The sequence below is a fragment of the Mya arenaria genome, chromosome 16 (assembly GCF_026914265.1).
Source record: "Mya arenaria isolate MELC-2E11 chromosome 16, ASM2691426v1".
In the NCBI taxonomy this organism is placed as follows: Eukaryota; Metazoa; Mollusca; class Bivalvia; order Myida; family Myidae; genus Mya; species Mya arenaria.
In genome coordinates, this window is record NC_069137.1 from 45,884,050 (window position 1) to 45,896,265 (window position 12,216).

Below are 12,216 nucleotides of genomic sequence, written 5' to 3' on the forward strand. Positions count from 1 at the left end.
TTACACAATTTTGATAGTATGTACAAGAAAACCCAGTTCATAATAATTATTATTATCATTATTATTATTATTATTATTATTATTATTATTATTATTATTATTATTATTATTATTATTATTATTATTATCATTATTATTATTATTATTTGAACAACGACTGTCCATTATTAAAAATATTGAATAGTCCATTCTTCTTATATCGGATAGTTAGTAGAAATAAAGTACGGAACGCAGTCCAATAACCATATAGAGTACAAAAAGAACAATGTACGTCGTCACAAACAGTTTTTGTGTAATAAAATTGTCTGAGAATTAACTGATCAGCTATCGTCTCGTAAGTTCGTTGCCATAGCCTAATAAAAATGTAAATGCCCAGAAAGTGGTCATACGCCAACCAACACGTTACAGCTATGGTTATAGTTATGATTGGTGAATGCTAAAAGATTAACTGTGGTCTACTATAGTCTCATAAGGTAGAAATACTGTGTTTTCTGCTCATTTCGTTCAAAGTCAGCTCGGTACCCTTCATCAGAACCATTGTTTTTGTCATTTTTTTTCATCCTTTTTGGATTATCAAAGCAATTGTATTAATAATGGTAAATCTTAATGGGGAGTAAGGGTGCACCTTAAATAATGTTTAAATCAGTACAGTACGCACCATAAACTAACTTTTTAAACATTTACATTTTCATTTTAAAGAGGCCTTCTTTTCTTTTCACCACACTCTTGAATAATTTGACCCCTTTTGCAAGCTTTGAGCGTAATGTTATTGTGTTGGTATTGGAAACCAGGTACACACTGGCAGCGGTGCCACGCCAAATACTCATTGTTAGTGGGGAAATGTAAGGCGTAGGATGTTTAAGATAAACATTAAGTTTAATTTCATGGGGATTATCTCAAACACTTAAACTCGATTAATGTTAGTAGTGATTGAGGTATGTATTTTATAGACATTTTATTTATTATGCTCCCCGAAATGACGTGCATATTGTCGCTGATTTGTACTTCTGTCTTTCCGTCCGTCCGTCCGTCCGCCAGACCCTTGTTCGGATTAATAACTTCAAGATAACTGATTGAATTAAAATAAAACTTTATATTTCCATTGATGACAATAATAGGAAATGCAGTCACAAGAACTATAACTTGTTTGGGTCATATCTTGGAAAATGCTTAAGGAAATGAAATAAACTTGAAATGTGGGTAGATAGGACAGTTTAAACAATTTTGGTACAACGCGATGAGTAACTGTCCCGTTATGGATACATTTGTTCGTATACACTTTTAAAATAAATATTGAACGCTCTGAGTAGTACAATCAATTTGCTTCATAGTATCAAATGCATCATAGTATCTTCCGTCATACATTATAATTGTTTATGATGTACATGTTTGACGTATGATATGGCTCTATTCGTGACAAATAGAACATAAATATTTTGCTTAACGTTTGTTTGTCCATCCTAAGTGGTAAATTAAACATTATTTAATACAAATGGAATGTGTAAAATACTGATTATTAGTATTGATCATATTATATTTTTGTCTCTCACAAAAAGTCAAATCCATTGAGTTATTGTTGTATTTATGTATAATTTAATTAATATATTGATCATGTAATGAGGGATTCGTTCGTGTTAGAATAACTTCATAAATGTGTTTTTGCATTACCGGGAAAACTAATTTTTGGGTAAAATAAAATATGAGTCAATCCCTTTACACGCGAACCGTATAGGTTCAAGCGAAGACGGTATTTTTTCATATTAAATGCATTATTATGTTAAACTCATTTGAATCAATGATCAAAACAAAAAGCATGTGATTTGTGTACAAATAAAAAAACTGTAGCCTTTTTAGTAGTTTTTATCAATAACTAACTGGGCACAACTCAACTGTAAAAAGCGCCAACATATCACTAATTTGAGTTTTTACTTTTAGTGGAAGCCATGGATGAGCTAGATAAAACAAGAACCTCATCAGATGACATAGGTGAAAGGCTAGATACGAGCAAGACTACGGGTTAGATCACACTGTTTCATTTTAAAGTTAATATTATCAACGTACACTTTTCAAATTAATCGAAATTCATATTAACACCCCATATTTGTTTTCCCTCAAGGAAACTCATCATTATGGTCACAAGCGGGCCAATTTTGTCATAAAATGATATTCATAAGTACATTTATTTTATTAAAATAAGGGTTGATACTGCCCAGCAAATCTCACAATGTTATTGTGTAACGTAGACACAACGTTTTAACGTGGTTAGTGCCTATTTTTTAACTATCATTGGAATTATGTGTGGTGAGACAATGTTATGTTAACGTTGAACTATTGTTGAGTAAAAGAATTTGCGAGACCTTGTTCTATTTCGCCATTTCCTTAAACTAAAACAAAATTGTGCTAACATTGTGACAACGTTGTCCTTGCATTTTTATAGACTTTGTTTGGAATTAAGAAAAAATAAATTAATTTGACTTTAACACCCTTGATTCCTTATCTTAATCAAATATCAAATAGCATACTTTGTCTGTTAAGAGCCATGCTCTTCATCATTGGTAGCACGTTAAGGACATGTGCGTCTTGCCCAAGCAATAGTAGAAAAACGTTAAATCATCTACCAATCAAGCAATAAAACAGTATTAGAACGTGCAGTGATTCTTCATTGATCTGATGTTATACATTATCTTACACGTGTGTGCTTATATTGTTATTTTTGCATTTTACAGACGTTTTTCTTCCACCCAACTCACCAACATGTTTTATCGTTATAACGTTTTATGAAGGTTAAGTAAACCCCCACATCAATATACGTTGTAACAAAGTGATGCATATCCTGTAGGCATCTTTAGCGATAACGTTGCCACGACGTTGAAACAACAATGCGATATAGCGTTGTTTAAACGTTGTATGAATGTTTCTTAATGGTTGCTAAGTAATGTTGTCACAGCACCAAGAAAACCTCAACATTCATAACCTTGTGACAACGTTATGCATAACGTAAGGACACGGTTAGCGGCAACGTTAGACAACGTAGTCACAACATTATGTGTTTGCTGTGTGCTACTTATGGGCTTAAGAATTTATCCGATAATGGCCTCTCCTATTATATGCATCTCCTAGTACATTCGTGACGTTCTGGTATTCATTATGTAAAACATATATTTCAAGCAGGAAAAAGGATCCGAATCAATTATTCCGATGTGGAAACCCTCAAGAAGATACCTGGTATCGGTGAAAAAAGGGCAAATCTTATCGTTCATCTCCGGGAAGCAAATGGAAATATAACGCAGAAGTCGCTTGAGCTGTTAATTGAGAAAGGACTTCCCGAAGAGGAACTCGAAACAATCGACTTCGCTCCAAATGACCAGAAGTTTACCGATAAACAGGTTTACAGTTGGACTTAATGTTCTAACATTAATATTATTATTTCGACTGATGAAAGCAGTGAGTACGTTCGAACATATATTTACAAGAATTATTTCAATAGGAATAGAGGTTGTCTAACTATATGAGCTGCACTCTTAGTATCAAATCCGATTTACCACAATTAATGAAAACGTTATAATATACCAATAGAAAGATGTCGAAAACACTGGGGGGTTTAAGGATACCGATTTTAATTTGAAAGAAAGGTGCAGAAAACTCGGTATTTGTACCTTATGAGACGATTATATATTACAGTAAATCTTTTAGCTTTCACCAATCATTTAATATGTTTGCATGTTCATCTATTAAATACACGGTTACAATCGTGTTATCAGTATTAATGGGGTTTTTTTTCGTGTTCCATTCTAATTTTATTTCGCATATTTATCTTTTGAAAATTGAACAAATACTAGAGATCTATCAATACTTTGTGATGATTATGATGAACTAAATAAAGGCAGTTAAGATTATTATTCAATTTTATTATTTTTGATATCATATTTTATATATTTTTAAGTATGTTTTGCAGCAGAAACGCATTGGCAAAGACGATACAACGCCTGGACATACTGAAGAAGGTTAGTCTTTGAACACCAAAAACGAAAGTTTTGTATTATTTTAAGGTTATTTTTTTATTATGCATTAAAAGCTCTTTTGATAATAGCTCAACATTTAACACTGAGAAGCTCTTTACATTGTTATATTTAATTTAAACCCATTTGCATTAAATGGCAAAAATGCTCTGAGAATTGGACTAGTTTCATTCTGATTTGAGCAACAATTTTCGAGCAGCAATGTTTTGTGGTATCAAAGTGATTATAAATGAAAGAAGTTTACAATTTTAAACAATGAAGATATGTACATATCTATAGATGTATAATAAAGTTGATATTTATATATACAAATATATATATGTGTGTACTTGCGTGCGTGCGTGCGTATGGGCTTATGTGTGTCTTTCCTTGAAAATTACAATTGTATATAATGTACTTTGTTTGCCATAAGATATATCTCTGCTTGTGACAGAGAACATGATAGTTTGCTTAACGATTGTTTGTGCATCCTAAATGTTAATTAAATTAATATTAAATACATAATTAATGTGTAAAATACTGATTATCATAGTGATTGTTTTCGCGATTTCCTATTCTGAAAAAGGTTGTGTTTATATTATGGCAACGTTGTTACACACAATTTTGAATTAAGAAAAAAATGACTTTACAATCTCGATTTCTAATCTTTATGAAATATTAAATAACGTAAAGTTTATTTGTTATAATGATCTTAGTTAAATATATTTTGTCTTTTAAAAGCCATGCTCTTCATCATTGGTAGCACGTTTAGGACATGTGCGTCTTGACCAAGCAGGAGTAGAAAAGCATTATATCATCTACCAATCAAGCAATAAAACAGTATAAGAACTTGCAGTGATCCTACATTAAACTGATGATATACATTATCCTACATGCTTGTGCTTATATTGTTATTTTTGCATTTGACAGACGTTTTCTTCCAACTCACAAACTTGTTTTATTGTTACAACATTTTACGAAGGTAAAGAAACCCACCACATAAATATACGTTGTAACAACGTTATGCATATCCTGTAGGCATATTTAACGATAACGTTGCCACGACGTGGAAACAACAATGCAATATAACGTTGTTAAAACGTACGAAGGTTTCGTAATGTTTGCCTAAGTAAAGTTGTCACAGCGCCAAGAAAACCTCCACATTCATAACCTTGTGACAACGTTATGCATAACGTAAGGACACGGTTAGCGGCAACGTTAGACAACGTAGTCACAACATTATGTGTTTGCTGTGTGCTACTTATGGGCTTAAGAATTTATCCGATAATGGCCTCTCCTATTATATGCATCTCCTAGTACATTCGTGACGTTCTGGTATTCATTATGTAAAACATATATTTCAAGCAGGAAAAAAGGTCCGAATCAATTATGCCGATGTGGAAACCCTCAAGAAGATACCGGGTATCGGTGAAAAAAGGGCAAATCTTATCGTCCATTTCCGGGAAGCAACTGGAAATACAACGCAGGAGTCGCTTGAGCTTTTAATTGGAAAAGGACTTCCCGAAGAGGAACTCGAAACAATCGACTTCGCTCCAAATGACCAGAAGTTTACCGATAAACAGGTTTACAGTTGGACTTAATGTTCTAACATTAATATTATTATTTCGACTGATGAAAGCAGTGAGTACGTTCGAACATATATTTACAAGAATTATTTCAATAGGAATAGAGGTTGTCTAACTATATGAGCTGCACTCTTAGTACCAAATTTGATTTACCACAATTAATACAAATACAATATTATAATATACTAAAAGATTGATGTCGAAAACAATGGTTCTTATTAAGGATACCGAGTTTAATTTGAAATAAAGGTGAAGAAAATCCGGTATTTCTACCTTATGAGACGATAGTAGATCGCAGTAAATCGTTTAGCTCTCACCAATCATTTAATGTGTTTGCATGTTCATCTTTAAAATACACGGCTACAATCGTGTTATCAGTAATTAATATTTTCCAAAAATGCATAATAACAATTTAGTAAGTAGTTGAAGGTTTATCACTCAAACTTTATGTTTATAAAACAAGTGTTTGTATTGATTTTAAATAAGATCGTAACTTTAAGGACGCCGTTTTCCGTGTTCCAGTTTTAATTTTATTTCGCATGTCCGTCGTTTGAAGATAAAACAAATATTTGAGGTATATCAATACTTTGTGGTGATTTTGGTAAACCTGGTGAAGACATTCAAGACAAATATTCAATATTGTTATTTTAATAACAATCTTTTGAATATTAAGGTTGTATCGAGTTTCTAATTATATTTTGCAGCAGAAGCTCATTGACAAAGACGATACGACCCTTGGATGTACTGATGAAGGTAAGTCTTTGGAAAAAAACCCAGAAGTTTTGCATCATTTTAAGGGTTAAATTTTAACACACAAATAAGGTGTGATAAGGAATAATTCAACACTTAACACATAAAAGATTTTAACAATATAATATTTAATTAAAACACATTTGCATTTTTATTTGCTCTTATTGGACTAGTTTCATTGTGACAATAGATATAGTCTATGTAATTAAATTTACACTGATATAACTCCATCACGATCATTTCACACGAGCTCCATCATTTAACTAAATAATATAGACGGTAAATGAATACTAGTTTGAAGACATGCTCAATTTTTGTAAATTTAGATGTTACAAATTGGAGAATAATGACATGAAAGGCATTCGGGAATTAATAAAAGCAGTGCCGTAGCTACACTGAGACACACCTGCCTCGGTGTTCTTGGGGCATATAACAATTTCTGTAGCTCTAAAAATAACTCTTCGACATTCTTCATTTGCCTCAATGTACACAAACATCGAGGTGGAATGTCTATATTTGAAGAAAAAACTGAATATTAGATATAATAGAATAAACTCTACAAACAACGGTACAGTGACGATATGTGAGATGTTTAGAAGTAGGTTTACGGTACTGGTAACAAAGCCTCATATGAGAAAAGTTATAGCACTAAAAATGTTGAAATGTTATACTAATATGTAACAATTTTATGCATTTAATTCTACCAAAGATACTACAGAATGCAGGAAATTGCTTCTTGCACAAAATAAAATCGGGGGGGGGGGGGGGCGGGTGGTATGGCCCCGGACCACCCTAGACCGTTCAGTCTCAGTGTTTTTTAAGTCCGGCTACGGCACTGAAAAGATAACACCTTACGATATGTTTGTTAAGGCCATTGGCACACTATCTACAGAAACAGTCATTTTAAGAAATTTTTGTCTGAAAGTCAGCAAAGTTTTGAACAGAAAAAAATCCAAATGCGGTGATTGTCAATCCCGCCATTAGAACAAAAAATAACAGTATCGCTTTTGTGTTTATAAGTACAAGTCCAAGTGATCAAAAATATGTTGATGGACATCCGGTTAGTAATATTAACTTCCCAAACTACTAAACAATGTTATATTTATGTTTAATGTAATTGAAATCATGTACGCCCTGTTCATACGCGTTCTTCATCTTCACGTAACAGTAGGCGGTAAACGAAAACTGGCCAAAGTACATTCTAATTTATTTATTTTTAGATGTCTGGGACAATTATTTGAAGAAAGACGACTTTAAAAGTATTTGGAAGTTACTTAAAAACAAAAAACTACCAACTTACAATACATTTCTTATGCTCGTTGACAAATTATCTACACAAACAGATGATTTAAGGGATTTTTGTGGTAGTGTTAGCAACAACTTGAAAGCAAGGATTCCAGGTGCGAAGATTGTCTATCCTGCTATCAACCCAAACAATAACCGCACAACGTTTGTGATATTAAGTACCTGTCCAAGTGATGAAAACTATGTTGATGGATATCCGGTTGAGACGAAGTATGCTTATGGCCAATGCAATGAAGATTATTCTATCAGTGATAAGGAAATGAACGAGGATTTGTGCTTCAAAAGTAAAGAGGATGAAGATAACTTAAACGCTGCTGTAAATAAGGCGCACGAAAGATTTTCCGAATGGCCTAACTATTCTTGTATTTCTTTCTCGTTTTACAAATCGAGGAAATATAACGAGGATGATCACAATACTGCTTTGATTGAAAAAGGCTGCATCGTTCTTTTTGTATACCTAAAACACTGGAAGCCGGTTGGGTGGGACTTTTTCCCTGGTGACAGTCATGGGTATGAAATCGATGTGAGAGAGTCTACGTGTGCCAGATTGCACACAAGGACGCTATATTTAGACAACACTTTGTCACTGGGTGGAACTATGCAAGGGACATTGAGAAAAGAAGGCGTGAACGACAAAGTGTTTTCTCTAACTGCAGCACAGTGCGTGTTTGACTCTGATTCATTTAAAATAGCAATGGCATTGAAAAAACGTAACGGCCTTGCAGTTCTTGAAGATGGCAAGCTTCCGCTTGTATTTAAACGTAGACCACACCTGCTAGAAGGCTCAACTACCAAGATGGTATATGGAGGAACACCGTTCGTTGATGCGGCGCTAGTGGAGTTCGATGGAAAACTGCATAAAAAAGCGTTTAATCAAAGACTGTTTAATGATGATTTTAATTTAGTTTGGAAGGATTATGGTACGTTTTACAATTTACTAGTCCGACAGCCATTTGGGTAATTACAGCAAATTCATGAATGGCGGTGTTTAAAAAAAATGTTTTAGGATATTTTGGTAGCCTAAAACCTCTCATACCGATTCCGATTGATGGCTTTCTGCCACCTTTGATATTACATTTTTTTATTCATGATGGCGTCTACGATGGCCGCCAAATTTTCCTCAAACGATCATCAATTTAAAGTGTGTGTTTATGCTTTGATTCTTAGGCAAAACTATATTTCTTATGATTTCTAAAGAACAATTAATAACGCCCATCTTAACTCAAAATTATGCTGTTAGGATGTGAAAACGCGACAGTACGATGTTAAAAACACGAATGTGCATCGCATTACCATCATCGTACTGTACTTTTATCGCGTTTTCGTCTTCGTCATCATCGTCGTACTGTTGCGTTTTCTTTATCATCGTTTCGTGAATTAGCCTTTTCAGATCAACACATTTACAGGTTATCGCCCAAACGGCATTCCGTATATTCCAGGTCAAATTTTGAGCTAGCTTGTGCTTCTCTCATACGTTGCAGTTGTCAAGCTCAAAGTTTATACAAATACCGTCAAGCATGTGCCTTGGATTTGCTACGTTTCACCAAGATTATGTGAGTCGAGGACAGATCGTGGCCCAAATCGTGACAGAGTAACAAAGGCCATGACAATAGCACTTATTATTCTACAAAGAGAGTGCATATGTCAAAGAACACTAACGACTGCAACGCAGATTCACGTAACAATCCGTTACGCCCGTGTTTCTGCCTTGCATGGTTTTATTACGGCAACTTTGAGACAACCCTCGGTTGTGGAAATCGACACATAGTCCTAGTTTATCGTTAATTGTTGAGATTTGTACTCTTGTTCTTGAATAGACCGGGGCCATTTGTATAATTATGTTACAGATTAATAGTCATGTATATATTACGTTTATTCGCATTCCCGTCGTGGGATACTTGCCAGTAATTCGGGTTATGTTCTTCCTATTCCACCCGATTTACGCTTCAAATATCGTGTCGCTGGTGAGGCAACGATCGATATTCTACTGGTCTTCTACTCCCAAAGGCATGATAAATAAGTGAAAAGTAGCAAATAGTGTGCAGATACATGACACCATCAGCATAATCATTTCGTGGTCATTGTTAATCAGGAAAGATCAATAATGGCTTAATCTAAAAATAACTTCACCAAGACTTTGTAAATATGTGCTCACTTGTTCAGAATTTCCAAAAAAGTAAACAAAAACCTAATCAATTTCTATAGACATTTCAAATGAAAACCCTATAAAGCTGAACTCTAACAGATATACCATTTTTTTTTATTTGTCTTTGAAAGAGCAATTTTTTGCGTAATTATCTGCAAACCAATGATAAAAGATTGCTGACAATAGATCTGATCGCAGACTTTCATATTTCCGTTCGAAAGTTAATGTTAATGGCTTAAAGCGTTACTAACGGTTTAAGAAAAATGTATAACACATCATTTTTTTAACTGAAATATAAAAAATCTGCGATCTATTTTTTTGTCAGCAGTCTTATATATCTGGTTTCCATGTATTTTCGCGAAAAATGGCTCGTTCCAAGACAAAATAAATGTTGTCAAACAATCTGTGAGATTGCAGCTTGAAGAAAAGGGCAACTTTTAGAGACATTTGCCATTTTGGTACATTTTGGCGACAATTTTTGAAGCCATTTTGATTTTTGATCTTACTCAAATTGTTGTTTGAAGGCCTAAAAGAAAAGACAATCATGAAATCAATATCATTAGCATAACCTTTGACAAACCATCACAGAATATGAAAAAGTTCATAAGAAATTAACCTTTTCGTACACTTGGCAACCATTAACGACTCCATTTGAATATAAATAAACATGTGTAATATGTTGTTGATATACCATAACTAATTTCTGACATTTCAAAACTAAAAATGTATGAATATTGTTCATTTACACCCGTTGGCAGCCATCTTGGGAGGCCATCTTGAAAAAGAAAAGTCACCAGTCGGATTTTCGCATAATAGGTTCGAGGCTACCAAAATACGAAAGGTTCTCTATACTTCTACTACCTGACTATATGTCCAGTTTGGATGCTCTCATAGTTTTAGTATTGTTAACTTATTTTTATCTATACATAGGGGATTAGAGGTGATATCAAAAGACGACTTTGCACATTTATTTTTTATTATTATTATTTGTATTTTTTATTTTATTTATTTATTTTTTTTATTTTTTTTTTTTTATTTTTTATTTTTTTTTTTTTTTTTTTTTGGGGGGGGGGGGCAAATGTTAAAGCTTTATATGGATGGCATTGTGTTCTTTTACGAGGGCTGTCCTTAAAAGTTCGTACTTCTTATGGCGTTTTAAAGCATTCAATTTTGCTGACTCATGGTTGTTTACTTTTTATAAAACAGGAATTGAAAGGCAGCCATCACTTCGAGATTGCTTCCAATTGGGGACATTCGCACGGAATGACGTCGTCATAAAATGTGGTATGACAACAAAGGTTACGGTTGGAAAAGTTCGATCACCGGAGGGTTATTTTATGGGCGGAAAGGGCCATATTCATATACAGTCATTAAAATCCTCAAAAAGTGAGAAAACAAAACCGTTTTCCGCACCAGGAGACTCCGGGTCGTTCGTTTTCGTAGTGAATAAAGAAATCCTTACAGGCCATCTCAAAGGTACAAGCAATCACCAGAAAGGAGATCTGGCTCTCATTGGAATGGTAAGAGGGAGCATAGAGGGTAACGGGTTTTATTCCACGAAAATGGCTGCAACCATGACTGCATTGGGAAACGAATACACATTTGAAGAAGAAGAAGAAGAACAAGAACAAGAACAACAAGAAGAACAACAAGAAGAACAAGAAAGTTAATTCAAGAAGTTTAAAAGTATGTTAAGATTTAACTGGTGGTAAATTCATGAAATATGTAATGGCTTATGTTTGCACTTTAGTCGAACAATTCAATTATTCAAAAGTACATATAAATATAATATAATATTATGGTATTAAAGCCAAAATATTTGGCACGTATGACGTGTACAGAATATATAACATTACTTACGTTTAAAAAACTATTTTGTAACCAAACAACTTATGAATAATACTAATTATACATTTACAACTTGAAATGGATATTATTCCCACTGCCACTTTGCGATTCATTAATAATACATCTCAGTGAAATTTAGTATCCGTCTTTCTTATCTTAAATGTGTAGGTACCACATCCCGCGTAGCCCTCACACTACAAATACAACCAGAGCAGTCAAAATTGAGCGAATAAAAGATGCGAAAACCTAGATATATTAGAAAAAAAGTAATTGAATATAATTTGTCGACATCGGCGAAAGGAACTACTGCTGACGACATGAATTTTTGGCCATTCACGTAAACAGAAACTTAGCATTTTACAATACTAGCACCGTTCGAAGATATTTTCGAAGATAAATGTTAACTTGGCTGAAAAACTACTATCTGTGTGGTGTCTTTTTTTTTGTTTAAAAACATTTGGTTAATTGAGGATTGTAAATAAACTTTTAACAATGATATTTTAAAGCTGAATGGATTAGCGATGGTTTGTTTGTTTGATTGACTGTGTAAATATATTTAAAAATTAATGATATGGTATTATTG

At 33.5% G+C, this 12,216-nt stretch overlaps 1 protein-coding gene across 7 annotated transcripts; it reads left to right on the plus strand.

The window, feature by feature from the left end:
- Window positions 1–805: 805 nt before the first annotated feature.
- Window positions 806–12,216, plus strand: LOC128221228 (uncharacterized). 7 transcript variants are annotated; one of them, XM_052929747.1, is made up of 9 exons: window positions 806–935; window positions 1,936–2,016; window positions 3,169–3,386; window positions 3,956–4,004; window positions 5,364–5,581; window positions 6,289–6,337; window positions 7,555–8,559; window positions 10,992–11,471; window positions 11,802–12,216. In XM_052929747.1, the coding sequence occupies exons 2-8, from the start codon at window positions 1,944–1,946 to the stop codon at window positions 11,453–11,455; spliced, it is 2,076 nt and encodes a 691-aa protein (XP_052785707.1). In that variant the 5' UTR covers window positions 806–935; window positions 1,936–1,943; the 3' UTR covers window positions 11,456–11,471; window positions 11,802–12,216. The 7 variants fall into 7 exon arrangements, with proteins under 7 accessions (XP_052785707.1, XP_052785705.1, XP_052785709.1 ...); XM_052929745.1 differs by having other exon boundaries at window positions 10,992–12,216; XM_052929749.1 differs by having other exon boundaries at window positions 6,292–6,337; window positions 10,992–12,216.